Source organism: Pyrus communis, chromosome 3, assembly GCF_041283825.1.
Source record: "Pyrus communis isolate YQ-2024b chromosome 3, ASM4128382v1, whole genome shotgun sequence".
Taxonomy (NCBI): Eukaryota; Viridiplantae; Streptophyta; class Magnoliopsida; order Rosales; family Rosaceae; genus Pyrus; species Pyrus communis.
Genome location: NC_142567.1, coordinates 7,353,027 through 7,369,698, shown reverse-complemented (window position 1 = coordinate 7,369,698; position 16,672 = coordinate 7,353,027). Strand labels below are relative to the sequence as shown.

Below are 16,672 nucleotides of genomic sequence, written 5' to 3'. Positions count from 1 at the left end.
TTTTTTTTTTTTCCTTCTTCTTCTTGCTGCTGCTTATCTATGATATATTTTGTACACTATACTTGGATGTGTTCATATTTCGTACCATGTATGATAGAAAACAAGAGACATGTATTTGTACTTTGTTGCTCATATAATTAATTTAGTGGGATAATACGTCAATTAATTTTATGTGATTTAAAAAAATAATAGGGTGAGAGCATGCCATTGGCTTGGCACTTGGCACATGGTAGTGTAGCCACAATATGTATATGGTTATGTATATGTGATGAATTACATATGAAGAGGTTGGCGTGGTAGAACAACCGTTGATGCAATGACTATGTTGGAATCTTTGACACAATCTGCTTTCATCTCTTCGTCATCACATTGAAATACAAATTGTGTCAAACAATATGTATATTATAAGTTGAGCTGTGAGACAATTGGATGTCTATGGCATTGGTTGTCATGCAAGGATGACAAATATATAAGTTTAATGATATTATCTTGCTAAAGCAATAAACATGAAATATTCCCAAATTAAACATTCGTCCTGACTTCAAAAAAAAAAAAGAAAAAAAAAAAAAAGATAATGTCTTACTAAACCCCCTAATGCTCAGATGCCATCCATATACATTTTAATGAAATCTAGAGTCGTTCTAAAATGACTTGATTCGCTCACCGTAGAATCTATATTTAGTGATGAGGTGAGGACCGTTGCCTGTTGAGGACTTCCGACTTGGATTACCAGTTTCTCATTCACCTGCGAACAACTAGGGACAGATAGAGGTGGGATACCAGAGAGAGATCGTACTTTTCGAAGTTTATCTTTCAGCTTTCACCACTCGAACCCAGCGCGTAACCTTGTCCCCCCTACCCCTCTTCTGGTTATGCCATTACCAATCGCGGGTAACCCCCGGGCCGGCCGCCCCTGACCTAATAAGAACGATTATCCTTATGACCAAACAAGGAGCAGCTCTTTGTGAGAGTCATCCAGTGTACACCAGATACTCATCATATCAACATCTTTCACTAATTTCATTGAAATTCTCAACACCTGATCATATGGGAGACCCATAGCTTGAAGCTGAGAAGGTAACTTGGCTTTTGCTTCTCTCAAAGTAAAACTTTCACCCAAATTCTTCATTTCAGTGATAGCTTTATCCCAACCTTCACAGATAACAGCTACAATATTTGCATCAGCATCATTCTTATTCCTCTTCCTCTTCCTAATAGGTTGAGATGCACTAGACGAACCAATAGAGGGAGATGGGGTAGGTGAAGTCAGAGGCATCTCGAATGTCTCATCGCCATCCTCATTTTCCAATCTCATGTTTTCGATTACATCTGCTGCTGATTCAGCCATACTACCCGTGGCTTGGTCTCTCCCAAACACCGTACACAAGCGTAGATACAACGGAAATGCCTTATTTGGTTTGTAAGATGCATTAGGATGTTTCTACAATAAGAACCCAGAAATCAAAATTATGACTTTTAAAGCAACTAATTGAAAAAGAATAAGAAACAAAATGTACCTTCACCCACAGCTGAAGTACATCATCACTATCCACAACAACACATTTTTTTTCGTCATCCCAACCAAATCCAGAGGTATTCATCATGTCATATGCAGATGAATACTTTTCTTTTAGACGCTTCAGCTTGTTTTGTATATGCTTTGGCTCTATATTAATGCCCGAAATCATCTCCCTCATCTTGGTGGCAACCATTACAAATGTATCAGCCTTAAAACTGCCGGTCTCACACCTAACACCATCAACTACCATCTCCTTGAGGATGGTAAGCAGTACATCCTCGTCATGATCAGTCCAATTACGTGAGGTGGCCATATAATCTATCAAAGAAGCCATAATATTACATATGTAAAACAAAAAAACATATTGTTAGTGGAGCAAACATGATGCAATTAAGTTAATATCTGCCTATAGCTTTTTACAAAGCTAAATTACTTCCTAGTGGAAAAGGTAATCCAGTGAACAATATATATGTTTGTTTTTCATTGTTGTTTTGGGCAGTATTGCAACTCTTTGGTTTCATATGCAGCATCACTGATGCAATATCAGTAGGTGCAGCATCAGTGATGCTGCATCAATAGGTGCAACATCAGTATTAGCTAGTAAGACAACTTACGGCAAGTAAGAAGGGACTAAAACGAAGAAATGAAAAGGCCATTGTATATAGCATTTTTTTGTCTTTTATATTCATATGCTTGATTCTACAATATGAAGAAATGAAAAGGTCATTGCAATCAGTTTGCTGCAAGTTATTTTGCTAAATGTTTATTCTCTGTCTTTTACTTTATTGTTAGTATTTTTTTTCTTGCTGATAATTTGATAAATAAAAAACAAACATCTCAATAGTCTTCAAACAATAAAAAACAATTCTAGCAATCATCTCAGTAAAATGTCATCAAACAATAAAAGACAATTACAACAACTACCGTGTCAACCAATTTTCAAGCTCTCCTTCCTCTCCACTCATCATATATTTCTCTTGCAAGATCATTCTTTCATTGAGTCCATGTCTAGCTTGACCCAACGGTTTCAATGTAGGCTAATACTTCTGGTAAATCTTCCCCTATAGGCAATTCATCAAATGCAAGTCGTGCATTTTCCTCAGGATCAACCGCCATATACATTCTGATAAAATTATGAAGTAAACTATATATGGTGATCATTCGTCCCTGAATCTTGATTGGATAATAGGAAGGACTTCGAAAGATAGCCCAACGTCTTTTGGGAGGCCAAAACATCTCTCAATGACATTCCTAGCACGTGAGTGTTTCATATTAAAATATTCTTCATGATTCCTAGGTGCACGTGAATTATCTTCCCACTCTTGCAAATGGTATTTAGTGCCTCTATACGGTGCCAAAAAACCCTCACCATTCGTATATCCGGAATCAACCAAATAGTATGTACCTATATTAGTTGATAATAAATTTTAGTTGTTAGCCAACAAAGGTAAGGAAGAATACTAGGTACTTGTCTATCTTACCGGTTGGGACTTTGAGACCATTAGCTCTAGTAACAACGTCGCCAAGAACTCTTGAATCAGTAGCTGATCCCTCCCAACCAGATAACACATATACGAATTTGAGGTCATGTGCGCATAAACCTAACACATTAGTTGCTATATGACCCTTCCTTGTTCTATATCTTGGTCTATCGACCTCAGGCACAATGACCTCTATGTATGTTCCATCTAGCGCTCCTAAGCAACCCTAGACAAAAGAAAACTTATATTAATTACCAACTACAAATAATTTTGTTATTAATGATTTTACTATGATGCTTACCTTAAAGCATTTCCATCTCGATTCCGTGCAATCCTCTGGGATAAGGGTTAGCTTTGCAAACAACACGTCTTGCAAATTGAGCAACACACACAATACTTTGCGGATATACTAACTAATAGTTTCACCAGACCTAATGAATCTAACTTGCATTGACCTGTTTTTATTGTGGTGGGCTAATATGTTAACAAAAGTAGCTACTTGCTCTTCTATTGTAACATGACCATCATCTACCAACCCACCACGAATTTGTAGTAAATCACATAAAACTGCAAATGCATTCCTATCCATTCGCAGCTCCCACAAACAATTAGTATCACTCAATCGCGTGGTACGATTTATTTCCTCTCTCCTAACATGAAGTCTAACAAATGTCATCTGCTCTAAACTAACTCTTTCCCGTTGTCTCCTTTGTTGTTGTCTATACCTCAACAATTGTGCATTCATAGTAAAGACTTGTGCCATTATAATCCAAACGTTCAAAAGAACAAAGAATTGAGTCTCATATTCATCCATACCTTCACATGCAAAAAAACAACACATGAATGAATGGAGCATCAACATAAGCAGGATTCAATCACAATCGTATGATTAAATGGTAAAACAAAGTGAAGCTTTATATCCTAATTGCAATTCTTAAAGTGCAGCATCAACTTTTTCATGCACTGAAAATCTGAGTGCAGCATTATTGATGCAGCATCAGTAGGCTGAAAGCATCAGTGATGCAGCATCAATATTAGCTTGTAATGTAATTAATGAAGTTTCTAATTTGTGATTACCTAAAAATTAAGTTAATTAACATTTATAGTTTAATCACTGTCAGAACAAGCAAACAAATTAGAAGTCACAAAGATGCTTGGATTTCACATATGGATAGGGTTGCAAATTGTAAAATTTTGCTAAATTATCTTTGAGCAGTTTCTTTGCCATTTAAGATCGTGTTGTGTTTGTGTTGGTCTCTCTAAAATTTCTTCATTAAACATGTTACAAAGAAAATGGATGAAGATGAAACAAAGTCTTGTCTTTCTTTGCATTCTACAACTACTCATGATAAATTAAGAATTGGATATATCCATGAAATTTCCAAGTTGAAGCTAACCTTGCCCTTTATTGCTAACAAATAGTACTTGCATTTTTACCCCTTTAATATGTTCATGCATTTATGATGCAAATCGGAGTTCACTATGGTGGAAAGTTTTATGAATTTGTAAGCAATTATTTGTTTACAAATTCGAAAACGATTTATTCACTTAAATTCTTAATCAGAATAACATAAACATTCACATTAATAAAGAACTTGGAAAATGGTATGAACCTCCAACTGTTTACATCTTCCCATCTTGTGTAAAAATAAACACCACGTATGAGTTCTTCCACTAGATGATATCCATTTTTAGACCTACCACTTCACCCAATAGATGGGTTCCTCCACTAACAGTATAAAAAAAATTTAGATTACAATTAAACTTAATATTTTGTATCTTCATCTCCCACTTCGTGTTCTCTCTTTCTCATGACAAACCAAAAGCACAAACTTCCTAAAATTGGAGTCATTTCACTCCTCCTTGAAACAATTTTTAATTTTTCTATTGCTGCAGTAAAGCAACCTCCCTTATCACAAAACCTCAAATAAATAAAAATAACAATAAAAAATTAGTACAAAAGACCCTAGCCATTTTTCTCTTCCACCCCTGCTCTCCTCTTTCTCTCTCCCCCCATGAAACTCTAGCTTTTTCCCCTTCCTAGAAATCAAAAACTTCTAAGCCAAGCAATTATCCTCAACAATCATATACATTGGTGAGGGGAATCAAAATCGAGCACTACGATTCTTTGTTCAATTAAAATAGTCACTGTGTTTTTTGTTTAACATTTAGAAGTTCAATGTACAGAAAACTAGATATAAAATGACTATATTTTGAGCAACAATGAACCAACAGAGGAAAATCCAAAACATGTAACCCAATCCAATCCAACAGAACCCAAAGACATCATATTTATAGATTTCAGCACATAAAAATCGAAACTTGAACACTGAAAAAATGAATCCAGATAGAGAGATACCTCTGAATGCAGTACTGCTCAATAGGGGGAGTGGAATCAGATAAACAGAGGCAGATCTTTGGTTACAGATGCAGTATTGGGAAGATCGAAGCACTACAAAATACAAAGAAATCAAAACAAGCAAATCAGAAAAGAATACAAAGAAATTGAAGCACTACAAAATACAAAGAAATTCAACAAAATTAGGAACTGGGTGTTAATGAAATCGAAACAAGCAAATCAGAAAAGAATAATAATGCCACTTCAAATTTACATCAAAATTAATTAAAGTTAAGATTGGAGGATTTGTAAGAGTATGGGGTTTAGTTTCAACAATTGTCACATGGATGGTATGGGGTTTAGTTTCAATCAGTCGAAGTGGGTAGGGTTTCTGACTGCGAGCCTCCAAAAAGTGGTACGAGGACTGAAAGCTACGTAGATACTCAAAGCAACAGCAAACACCAAACCAAGAGAGAAACAAAAAGTACTACAAAATACAAGGAAAGAGAGACCGAGATGCTACACAATCACAATCAGATCGAACCTGGAATGGAGATGCAGAGCTGAAATTCACGGATAAGAGGATGAGGAGGAAGGTTGCGAAGGGGAGATGCAGGGATGAAGAAGTTCACAGCGGCAGAGAAGAGAAGATGATAGTTAGGGTTTGTTGTATGATTTAGATGGCGTGAATATTGAAAAAGCTAAGGGGTATTTTTGTCTTAAAATTTCATGATTTTTGTGTTCCACAGGACGGAACGACCCGTTCCAGGCAGGGAGGTGAAACGAAAATTTAACCCATTTTCGTTCCTTGGGACAGCGCGTTCCACATAATTTAGCGCACCAAACATGGGACGGAACCATCCCACGTACCAAACGCGCCCTTAGTGCACCAAACATGGGATGAAACATGTCTGTCCCACTCCGTTCCGTCCCATCCCACGTACCAAGCGCGCCCGTATTGAATAATAAGAAGTTATAACTAAGTCTACAAAGATCGATACTGCTTTTTCCTTTACAACATTCAAAGATATTGTTGGACTTTATTAAGAGAAAGAGCTTAGCTTCGGCTGGAGATCATGAGCAGATAAAAGTTTCTTATAATAACACTGTAACACATGCGTGGATACATAAGCACAATTGGGTAATTAACAATCATACGAAGATCAGCTTTGTGTCTTCAACAAATTTGGGTTCGAACATGAACAAAGTCCTCAGGATTAAAATACTTGGTTGCTAAGGCAACGATGGTACACATTACAGTAGACACAAAACAAGAAGACTTTCCTTAACATACTCATAGAGCTAGAGAGAGTTCAACAGTACGCACTAAATTACTAATTCAAGATTGATATATAATTGATTTGGAAGTGCATGGAGAAATGAATCGTAGATTATTTATGCACACGTACGTCTTCAAGGCAATCCACCTCCAAGCCCACCGCCAGCTCCAGCTCCTCCACCGAAACCTCCCCCAGCTCCTCCCCCAAGTCCTCCTCCACCACCACCACCGAATCCTCCTCCGCCACCTCCTCCAGCTCCACCCCCAAGACCACCACCGGCTCCAAACCCACCACCGGCTCCCCCACCAAAACCTGATCCACCACCTACTCCTCCACCGCCACCTCCGCCCAATCCTCCACCGCCACCGCCACCAAGTCCACCACCTCCACCAAGTCCGCCACCAGCTCCAGCTCCAGCACCACCACCGAAACCACCACCAGCACCAGCACCGCCTCCTAAACCTCCTCCACCTCCAAGACCACCACCACCTCCACCGCCTAGTCCACCACCACCACGGTGAAAAAAGTTTTTCTGATCCTCAAAGGAACCCTTTTCACTGCCGAGCTTCCTTGCACCAGTAGAGAAAACGAAAGCACCGATAAGCGTAAGAAGAAGAAGCTTAGAAGAAGAAGTCATCTTATAATTAGCCATAGTTCGGATGTAGTTGCTAATTAAGTGACTTTTGGTTGTGAAGCGGGGGATTGAGGGAGAAAATTATATATAGACATGGATGTGAAGGATAAGATGGCGAGAGTGGAGATTGTAGTAGGGTTTGGTCTTAAATTTTGGACCATCTTCTCATCTACAAAACCGTGCCGGGACAGTTAATGCATGCAAACCCCAACTGTACGTCTTTGAAAAAGAAAACCTTCTGCCTCTACTGGATGCAACATGCATGCCCCACTCGACCTTGAGAGAAATTTTTATGTGTACCATGTGATCATATGGGGTTGATATGTCAAACTTTTATGTATATTTTAACGTCTTTTTATTTATAATATGGAACGTGCTATACCATTTTCTGTTCCATATACACTGAAATTTTCTTCAACCGTGACTACTCTTGTTGGATCTTCACTTTGATTGCTAGCTCTTGCCACTTGCATTCCATTCCAGCGCAGTTCGAGTGGACTTTTTGCAATTTGCATGATATACCCCCCTCTCTTTCTCTCTCTCTCATGGGTCTCTGGTGACTACATGTGCCTCATTTCATGTTTTCAGCAAGGAATCTGGTGCACTACGTAATATATCGTTCTCCGAACTGTTTTGTATAACTGTATCTCCAATGTACCCGGAGATATTGGATTCAAAACTCATTTAAGTTTTCTGATTAAAGTGAGACTTAGATTTGGTTTTAATTCAGTTCTGGGTAGAGCTCATGCCAACAAAGAAAAATGTTATTTAACAAGAAAAGTAACATTTGAGTTTTGAGTCGAATCATCTTCAATGCACATATTGAAACTGCCAAAACTCAAATTTGGTTTTTGACTTCAATGTTTTCTCCTCCAAAGCAAGGATTCAAATCTTAGAACGCAGAATATCAAAATATAGGTAAATCTTTGCGTTGGATAAGAAAACCAAAAAACTCAAAACCACTTTTTGTTTTTTTAACTCAAATATAAGAGCATAGATATAAAATTTGAATTTTCTCATTCAAGATGCTCTAATATGAGGACTTGGCCAAGAATATGTATTGGGTGGATAGAACTAACCAACTTTTATTCTCATCAAAAGATTCTAATTCAACTTTTTTGCTATATATTTTTGGAGTAATGTTAGGGAGACGATTTATTTAAACCATATTTTGTAAATCATCTGAAGTCGTTGTTTATATGATTAGATTCTTACTTACTTGATAATTAACATACTTATTTGCTATTAGTGACACATCAAATAGTTTGCAAATTTGGTTTAAAAAACTAGTCTACCTAACATTACATTTTTTTTTTTTTTTAACATTGTATAATACGTTAGAATATCGTGGTTCACACTTTTGCACGCTAAAGATTATTTTATTATCTTAAAGTATGCACGAGTTTTTGTTTTTGAAAAAAAAGTGCACAGATGAATGTCTAATGACAAATTAGAAGTGCTCACATTGTTCTTTATTTGTTTAACTCAAATTTTTTTATCTTTGCCTTCTAGGCTATGAAGGTTGCCTCGCCGCTCTTGCAGATCGATCTGTATGGATTAAAGATCAAGGGACCACGAGAAGTTAATGTTAACCACGCTTTCAACAATAAAGCAAAAGTATAATAAATTAAGGCGGTACAAAGAGATAAATGAGCTACCAGCTAAGAATTGATGAGTGATGATAAATACAAGTTGAAGTAGTGTTCAAAGGTTTCGTTAAAAAAAGAGAGAATAGTGTTATTGACACATCTATTTTTACCTCTCACACGCTCTTATTAATTTTTTGTCATTGATATTCTTCAATTCAATCGATTCAATTGCCGGAAATCGAAAATGATGTATGAAAAATAAAGATGAATGTATGAATAGCACTACTAACAAAAAAAAAAAAAAAAAAAAAAAAGTAGTGTTCACTTAGTTCATATCTTACCTTCGGTTTACATGTCAGAAAATAGAGAACAGTATATTGATAGATTAGTGGGTAAACATCTGTATCCAAATAATTCGCCTACAAATGTTTGTTAAAATTAGACTTTATGCATGCATGCTCGGACGTCCTAAAAACCACTTATTTTCGAGTCCAAGTAATGCTTGAAAAACCAAAGATGGAGATGGAGGTACATTAATAGGAAGTTTATGAGCGTAGGTCCTTTTTATATGGAAAGTTTTAGCGGAACCGGTTGTACAAATATACGTCCATCTTTCTTATCATATGATAAGAGAGATAGACAAATGGTTGTATATGTTGAGAATGAATCACACATTGAGATAAGAGATCATGTACGAGCTGACAAGTAAGTTGAATTATTCTCTATATTGTTAATTGGTTTTATAGTGAAATCTCAATTTTTATTATTATATCCTATATGAGGGAATATATTAAAAAAATAAATATGTCACGCATGACTGTATTCAACTAGTAATGCTGTTGCCTATTTTCTCGTTTGGCCAAGTTGGCTTTGATTATAATTATATGAAGGAGTTTAATTCGATATAAAAATAAATAAATAAAAAATGCTTTGGAAATATGTAGCAAGTAGCTCGATACGATAGGCTTGATAATTGAGAGAGTTAATTCGTCGTCGTGGTGGTTGGGTTGGCTTATTTGACTAACAGGGATATGAGCTCTACTGACTGAAACTAACCAAACAGCGAGTTGAGTTGAATTTTTCTGTTTGGGTAAATAAGTTTAGTTGAATTATGGTAAATGGTAGCTGAACATTGAATGCACAGTTTGACCGGAGGCCCTGGTGGTGATCATGTTAAGCAGAGCAAAGAGAGAAAAAGAAGACGACGGTGGTCAATGGATACAATGAGACGTTATTTGTTAGAGAGGATTAGCTTCGAAATGCTTTTAAAATGGTGAATAATTTCATTCAAGCTTTTCCTCTTTGACAAACGAGTCTTGAAGATTTATTGTTGCATTGATATAACAGGCTAGGGCTAGAACCAAACTCTCGTTTAGTTGCCAACTGATCCTCCAATCTAATGATACTAGGCACTTTAATGACCATTGATCTGTACTCTTAACATCCCCCTCAAGCTCAGGAGTAGAGAAGCCAAGCCTGAGCTTTCTCCATTGTGTTTGAAATAGAGGAACACATAAACCCTTTGTCGATATATCTGCAAACTGTTCATTTGAAGAAACAAATATTGAACACAAGGATGTGTTTTAGACACTCTTTTGTCTCAGCAAAATGGACATTAATCTCCATATGCTTGGTATGATTTGGATACCAGAAAAGCACTCGACTGATAGCATCTGGCATTGCGTGTGATGATTATGTCATCAACACACATAAACAAACAAGGAACTGTCTACATATGTGATTTAGTTTTGAAACCCAAATCAAGAAAAAAAAATTGGTAAACTATTCGTTTCGATCTGTGGGAGCCTGTGAAAAGCTACATTAACAGTTTCAGATAGGGATTCATTATAGAACCTTACCTGCTTCAGCTTGAGCAATCGGTGCGTCAACTTGAACCTTACGAGTTTGGAAGCGCTTTTAATTTGACTGAAAGTGTTTTGGATGAAATTATTTTTGAAACCAATGCAAGTTCATCCATAGAGATGACAACGGTATGGCTTGAGATGAAAATGTTATATCCATTCCAAAAAGCACAAAAATTAACCATATCCATAACCGCAAACTAACCATTGTGGATTATTCATAACCATACCCACGGGGTAATGAATTTTCCATTGGTTAACGGTTATATCCATCTTCATCAATGCAAAAAAAAAATTATTTGTTCAACTGACACATTATAATTTAATAGATACTAATTTCATCACTAAATATCCACATCCAAATAATCATAAACATAACAGTACTTTCTGGAGGTGTTCGTTATAAGCCAAATATGATAGCAAATTAAGGCAAACTGGTCTCATGGAAAAAGTAAAGAGATGACAAAAGCAAATACAACAGCCACGATGGAGCAAAAAAAATCTGAAATATCCTATGGCTAACACGTGAACTTTTTCACGAAAAAGACAAGAATGCCCTTATTAAATTAGAGGCCCACAGAGATTTCCACGCGCAGTCCAACATCCCTAGAGCAATTGACTATAATATCATCAATCTCCACTGCCCATGGCAAGGAGAAAATTCAAGGGCATTCATCTTTAATACCCTCCTAATTGAAGATCAACTTAATCAATTAAGGAATCATGATCATATTCAATCAAGGATACTTCCAAGATAATCTCAAGATATTATTTAATAAATAATATCTTTGAGATTATTTCTTCCTCATCCGTTATACAGATGACTCACATCGGCCAATCGAATGGCGCCACATGTCATGGAAAAACTCTACAAATGCTGCCGGCCCTAGCTCTATAAATACCCCATCAACACTCATTTTTTATAGGCATTTGGTACGCACTTAAGCGTCCACCCCCCCCCCCCCCCCCAACAACAACAAAAAAAATGGTGTTTATTTGTTTTGTAGGTACAATTTCGTCATAAGTAAAGAAAGCAAAATTTAACTACCACAACCACTACGGAGAAAGACGAAACAAATTATTTCAATACTTGTGAACATACTTATATTCATTCTATAACTAAATTCAAAACACAACCAAATAAATTAACACTTTTTTCCCATGTCTGAAAAATATTCAAATTTTTATCCCCGAATCTGTGCCATTCATGCAGTTATCCATGGTTATCGGATTTAACGGGTTGAATTTTCATCCCTAGAATCATTCTCGAGCACTGAAAATGTTTCCTGCAATAAACATATAACTAATGCTTTTTTCCAAATGCATTTCAATTACTTTTGGAACCCACAATTATTCTACTAAAAACATTTTAGTTATTTTAAAAGCATTTTCAAACAAATCAATCGTAATATCAGACAAATGAACGATTTAACTTTATGAATATTTGACAGATCATCGAAATTGGTTGAGAATACTCTTCAAGAAATTCGCCTAAGCGCCACCACTCTGCTGAGCCCAATTCAAAACCCAAATGTTTCCGAAATTCCCTTCAGCCCAACAGCCCAACTACTAAACCCCATTTCCCCATTCATCCCCATCCAATCCAATCAATTTCTCTCTGGGTCCGTCTGGGATCTAAAACCCTAACCAGCTGAGCTCCCCCTTTTACCCTTCCTTCCGTAACCCCTGACCTCCTCCTCTGCAACGACCGAAATCGATTGACGATGCAGCACGACGAGGTTATATGGCAGGTTATCCGCCACAAGCACTGCAGCTACATGTCCAAGTATATGCCTTTTTCTTCCTTTTTCCCCCTTAAATTTTGAACATTTTTGCCTGCGTTTTTTTGAGTATTTCTTAATTATTTGGTTTCTTTTGGCAGAATTGAAACTGGGATTTTCTGTAGAAACCCCTATAACGTTACCGGGATTTGTAACAGGAGCTCCTGCCCTCTCGCTAATAGTCGTTACGCCACCATTCGCGACCATGACGGTACTTTTTGCCTTTTTTTTTTTTTTTCAGGAATTACTTACTTGATTGATATGCCGATCAATATTTGATTATTTCAGTAATTGGGATTTGATTTCTGATCGTTTTAGCCGATTTTCCAAATTTCTGGTTATGTTGATATCAACAATTCGCTTCTACGCCGGCACCAATGTATGAATTACTTCTATTTGCTATGTTTGTTTCCTGCAGGAGTCTTCTATCTTTATATGAAAACTATAGAGAGAGCTCATATGCCGAGCAAATTATGGGAAAGAGTTAAGTTGCCGCGGAATTACGAGAAAGCACTTGAAATTATTGACAAGCATCTGGTATTTGAAAACCTTTGCACCCTCTTTTAACTGTTTATTACTTCACTTGTATATGTTATTGGCTTTCACAAAGTCGTTAATCACGTTGACCTTTCTCAATTGGCAGATGTATTGGCCTAAGTTTCTCGTGCACAAAACAAAGCAACGGCTAACTAAAATGACTCAGATGCGGATACGCATGAGGAAGCTTGCTTTAAAAACAAGGTTGGTATCTTCTGAATTTGTAACGCTTCTTGCCCGTGGAATGAATGTTCACTCATCTAATAATTATTGTACTTTAAAAAAGTTGCCTGGAAAGTGGCTTCAGAGAACTGGTTTCATTACCTGCCAAAATGTCCATCTTAAGGAAGCTATGTTGAGCTGTTGTATCATGACAATTTATCGTGTTTTTATCAGGGAGAAAATAATGACGACACCAAGGAAACAGATAAAGAGAGAGGCTAGAAGAGAGGAAAAGGCTGAAAAAGCTGCACTATTGGACCAGGTTATAACTTATGCCGCTGCCACAGACTATAAATACACCCGAGCTATTAGTTATGTTCCCTATTTCTCATAATGATTTTCTATTCTTTTGCAGAGCATTGAGAAGGAACTTTTAGAACGTCTTAACAAAAATGTTTATGGAGATATATACAACTATCCCTTTAAACAATACCAAAAAGTTCTTGATGGGGCAGAGGTAGAGACTGAAAGGGAAGAAGAAGAAGAGGAGGAGGAGGAGGTATTCTCGTACAATCTGATCATTGCCCTCTTTTTTCATGGTCTAGTGTCTCAGTTATTAGTACTGAAATCCAAAATATTTAATTTTAGGTCTATTTGAAAGTATATTTATCATAATGTAAATGCTTTTGTGCTTCAAAATAAGCAGGAACCTGAGATAGAATATGTTGAAGGCTATGATGAACTTGAAGAGGAAGATGATATAGAAGATTTTGCTGGTCTTGCAATGGACAATTCGCATGCAGATGATGATAATGGTACAGTACAACCAAATTCTATTATTTTAACAGAATATGAAATGGAAGCATGCATAGTCAATACTAAAATTTCATAATTCTGGTCTTCATACTCTATATTGTACTCATTCGTGAGTCAAAAGAAAAAAGGTTCACCAGGCATTGTTCTAACTGGTGAAAAAAATAATAAAACTATGGGAAAAGTTTGCGTTAGTGTTCGTGTCTAGCAAATGGACTCAATAAAGGATCTTATTGTGCAGTTGGAAGTGATGAAGGGGCAGTAGTTGCTCGCAAGAGAGGGCGAAAGGAATCTGCCTTTTCTTCTAAAAAGTTTGAGAAAGATGAACCTGCTGTCAAATTGAAGAAAAAGCCAAGGGTGCTTGTTGAGGTAATTCTAGTTACATTGTAAATTCGTCCAGCCTCACTACATTGTTAGTTATGATCTAATGTAACTTTAATCATATCACTAAGTATGAGATCAGAAAATGGCGATTATATTTATAATAACTTATGGGCCATTATTTTGAAGAGGTGCAAACTTACTGGAACTCTGTTGTTGGTTTCAGACTTTCAGTATAGTTGTGTCGCTTATCTTGAGTTGAAATTATTGATACATCACTCGAAGTAAAACTAGTAGTGCTGTCACCTAAGACTCACACAAATCCTATATTTCCCATTATGGGGATAGACTGATCACGGGTTGGATTTCGATCTTTTTGTAGGTCAAAACTTAGGTATCTCCGTAAATGGTCGTTAGAGCAGTGCCTTTAGTACAAATAATACCCTTTTTGTTTTTTGTTTTTTTATGATGGGAAAATGACTAGAAATAACTTTCTATGTCCCCTATATCCACGTCTGTTGGGATGTGCACAACTCTTTCCCCCAATCTGAATCTATTACTTATTTTATCAGGTGGAGCATGAAGACACTGGTGCTAGGCAAAAAGCAGTCCAGTGAGAGCTACTGCTTATTTCGTTATTTGATCTGTAAAAGACATGGTTGCAATGCTCTTCTGCTTGTTTGGTTGGTTGTCGGTTCGTCACAAAGCTTCCTGCGCAAAGAAGAAACTTGCTAAAGGAGACCAAGTTTCAAAGATTTTGATAGCTCGGTATGTTGATTATCGTAGATTGTACTGCTAGCAGATTAATCTATAAATTAAGTCACAGATTGTACTGCTAGCCTTGGTGTCTTATGTCTTTTCAGTGAGGATCTAGTTAGAGTTGGTAGGCGGCCAAGGGATATTTGTTATTGTTATTCCTTTGGCCTTCTGGGTTGTAAACGTCTTCTGTAACAAAGAAATACAATTTTGTTCGAAGGATTCTGCTTTTTCCTTGGGCAATTATGTGTTTGGATTTTATTTTGTTTATGAATCATTGCCCTCTTTATATTTGGATTGCATTCTTGTGATTTCTTCCTTATATTCTTGTTATATTTAATTTTAAATAAAAAGATTTACAATGATTTTTAACCGCACGATATACGATAAACGAATGTAATTGGAGGATCTCCGGGATCCTCACAAAGAGGATCCAGAGAGGATCCTCATTCATTTTTCATCAATATTAGACTTAACGCGTGTAGTTTGGCTACATTTTCTAAAACAAATTTTCATTTTCCAAATAAAGAAAAATAAACTTTGAAAATGAAAAACTTGAAATAAATAAAGTTTAAATGTAGAAATTTTAGAGTGCCGATACAATATATACTTTTTATTTTGGTAGAAGTAATAATTTGCTGGGTACAATTAGGCCAGAAGTTTGGGCTAAATTATATGATAGCCAGGCCTTCCCACTGGGATATATAGCCCAGAACTCCTCTCCTCGAAATGCAGGTGAAGACAATCAATTCAATTCCCTTTTATTTTTCCCAGCCAATAAACATTATCCAAAACAAAATCTCCCCATGCCAATTGGCCTGCTGAAGTATAACAAAGTTGCAAAGATAATAAAACCACCTTTTCTGCTAGGCAGTTGGGATTTCACGATGAGGTGCATCCTGTTTCACCCAGCACTGCTGCCTCTGCACACCCAGCTAAACCAAAGACAGCAGCTGCTGGGTACGCATTCCACTAAACTTGCTGCTGCACCTGCACCGCATAGGCGGCAGCACTTGCTCTCGTTAAGAACCAAGGCCATCCAAAACGCTGTTACTTTTCTTGGTGTCGATCCCTCTGCCAAATCCGGTGGAGACATTTCTGTCCTCCTTCAAACTGGGTACCTGTTTTCTCACCTTCCAATATAAAATTTCATTTTTCCAACTGTGAAATTCATGTTTTATCTTCTGTTTTTTTTGGTTTTGTGTTGCAGCGGGGTGCTTCTTTTGGTTTACTTGTTTTCCAACTTCGTTGTGCCGGTTCTCGTCTCGAAATTTTTCGGGTTCGATAAGGTGGGTGAAGAAGTTGAGGACGATGGCGACCTATTTAACAGGTGAAGACCAGCACAGGCCACAGCGGAAGGAAAATGGTTCCAAGAAAATGTCGAGATTTTCTTTTATTGTAGTTGTTTTTTATTCACTGTAGAAGTTCGTTTTGGGTTAAAGTTGGGAGGGCACAAATAACAAATATGATTCCTAATGTGCTAATTTATTATTATATAATTTTATGATGAATACTGCTTGCAGTTCATCATCAGTCTTCCCTTGCATTTAACGTATTTTCATTGTAAAATTTTTATAATCAGGATCCGTTTAATTTTAT

General features: G+C 36.8%; 4 protein-coding genes across 8 annotated transcripts; 2 read left to right on the top strand and 2 right to left on the bottom strand.

The window, feature by feature from the left end:
* Positions 1 to 464: 464 nt before the first annotated feature.
* On the bottom strand, positions 465 to 6,191 carry LOC137714155 (uncharacterized). Of its 5 annotated transcripts, none has more exons than XM_088690845.1 (5): positions 5,883 to 6,191; positions 5,360 to 5,452; positions 2,444 to 3,816; positions 1,518 to 1,837; positions 465 to 1,441 (listed from the first exon to the last, which is right to left on the bottom strand). In XM_088690845.1, exons 4-5 carry the CDS (start codon positions 1,830 to 1,832, stop codon positions 938 to 940), a joined length of 819 nt encoding a protein of 272 aa, XP_088546971.1. In that variant the 5' UTR covers positions 1,833 to 1,837; positions 2,444 to 3,816; positions 5,360 to 5,452; positions 5,883 to 6,191; the 3' UTR covers positions 465 to 937. The 5 variants fall into 5 exon arrangements, with proteins under 5 accessions (XP_088546971.1, XP_088546969.1, XP_088546968.1 ...); XM_088690843.1 differs by having other exon boundaries at positions 1,518 to 2,924; positions 3,001 to 3,816; XM_088690842.1 differs by having other exon boundaries at positions 1,518 to 3,226; positions 3,302 to 3,816.
* A 338-nt stretch (positions 6,192 to 6,529) lies between these two features.
* On the bottom strand, positions 6,530 to 7,407 carry LOC137716161 (uncharacterized). The gene has a single exon (XM_068455568.2). The coding sequence runs from the start codon at positions 7,268 to 7,270 to the stop codon at positions 6,752 to 6,754; it is 519 nt and encodes a 172-aa protein (XP_068311669.1). The 5' UTR covers positions 7,271 to 7,407; the 3' UTR covers positions 6,530 to 6,751.
* A 4,892-nt stretch (positions 7,408 to 12,299) lies between these two features.
* LOC137715920 (uncharacterized) lies at positions 12,300 to 15,316 on the top strand. The gene is made up of 9 exons (XM_068455284.2): positions 12,300 to 12,489; positions 12,586 to 12,695; positions 12,903 to 13,021; positions 13,128 to 13,225; positions 13,418 to 13,505; positions 13,599 to 13,742; positions 13,890 to 13,998; positions 14,238 to 14,365; positions 14,890 to 15,316. Exons 1-9 carry the CDS (start codon positions 12,428 to 12,430, stop codon positions 14,932 to 14,934), a joined length of 903 nt encoding a protein of 300 aa, XP_068311385.2. The 5' UTR covers positions 12,300 to 12,427; the 3' UTR covers positions 14,935 to 15,316.
* Positions 15,317 to 15,810: 494 nt separating this feature from the next.
* LOC137716523 (uncharacterized) lies at positions 15,811 to 16,619 on the top strand. The gene is made up of 2 exons (XM_088690841.1): positions 15,811 to 16,190; positions 16,284 to 16,619. The coding sequence occupies exons 1-2, from the start codon at positions 15,880 to 15,882 to the stop codon at positions 16,405 to 16,407; spliced, it is 435 nt and encodes a 144-aa protein (XP_088546967.1). The 5' UTR covers positions 15,811 to 15,879; the 3' UTR covers positions 16,408 to 16,619.
* Positions 16,620 to 16,672: the final 53 nt, after the last annotated feature.

Coding starts and splice junctions, on each gene's coding strand:
- LOC137714155 (XM_088690843.1), bottom strand. CDS start 1,853: ATGGCTTCTTTGATAGATTATATGGCCACCTCACGTAATTGGACTGAT. Junction 1,442..1,517: donor TACTTCAGCTGTGGGTGAAG/GTACATTTTGTT, acceptor TTCTTATTGTAG/AAACATCCTAATGCATCTTA.
- LOC137715920 (XM_068455284.2), top strand. CDS start 12,428: ATGCAGCACGACGAGGTTATATGGCAGGTTATCCGCCACAAGCACTGC. Junction 12,490..12,585: donor CACTGCAGCTACATGTCCAA/GTATATGCCTTT, acceptor TTCTTTTGGCAG/AATTGAAACTGGGATTTTCT. Junction 13,022..13,127: donor AAATTATTGACAAGCATCTG/GTATTTGAAAAC, acceptor CTCAATTGGCAG/ATGTATTGGCCTAAGTTTCT.
- LOC137716161 (XM_068455568.2), bottom strand. CDS start 7,270: ATGGCTAATTATAAGATGACTTCTTCTTCTAAGCTTCTTCTTCTTACG.
- LOC137716523 (XM_088690841.1), top strand. CDS start 15,880: ATGCCAATTGGCCTGCTGAAGTATAACAAAGTTGCAAAGATAATAAAA. Junction 16,191..16,283: donor TCTGTCCTCCTTCAAACTGG/GTACCTGTTTTC, acceptor TTTGTGTTGCAG/CGGGGTGCTTCTTTTGGTTT.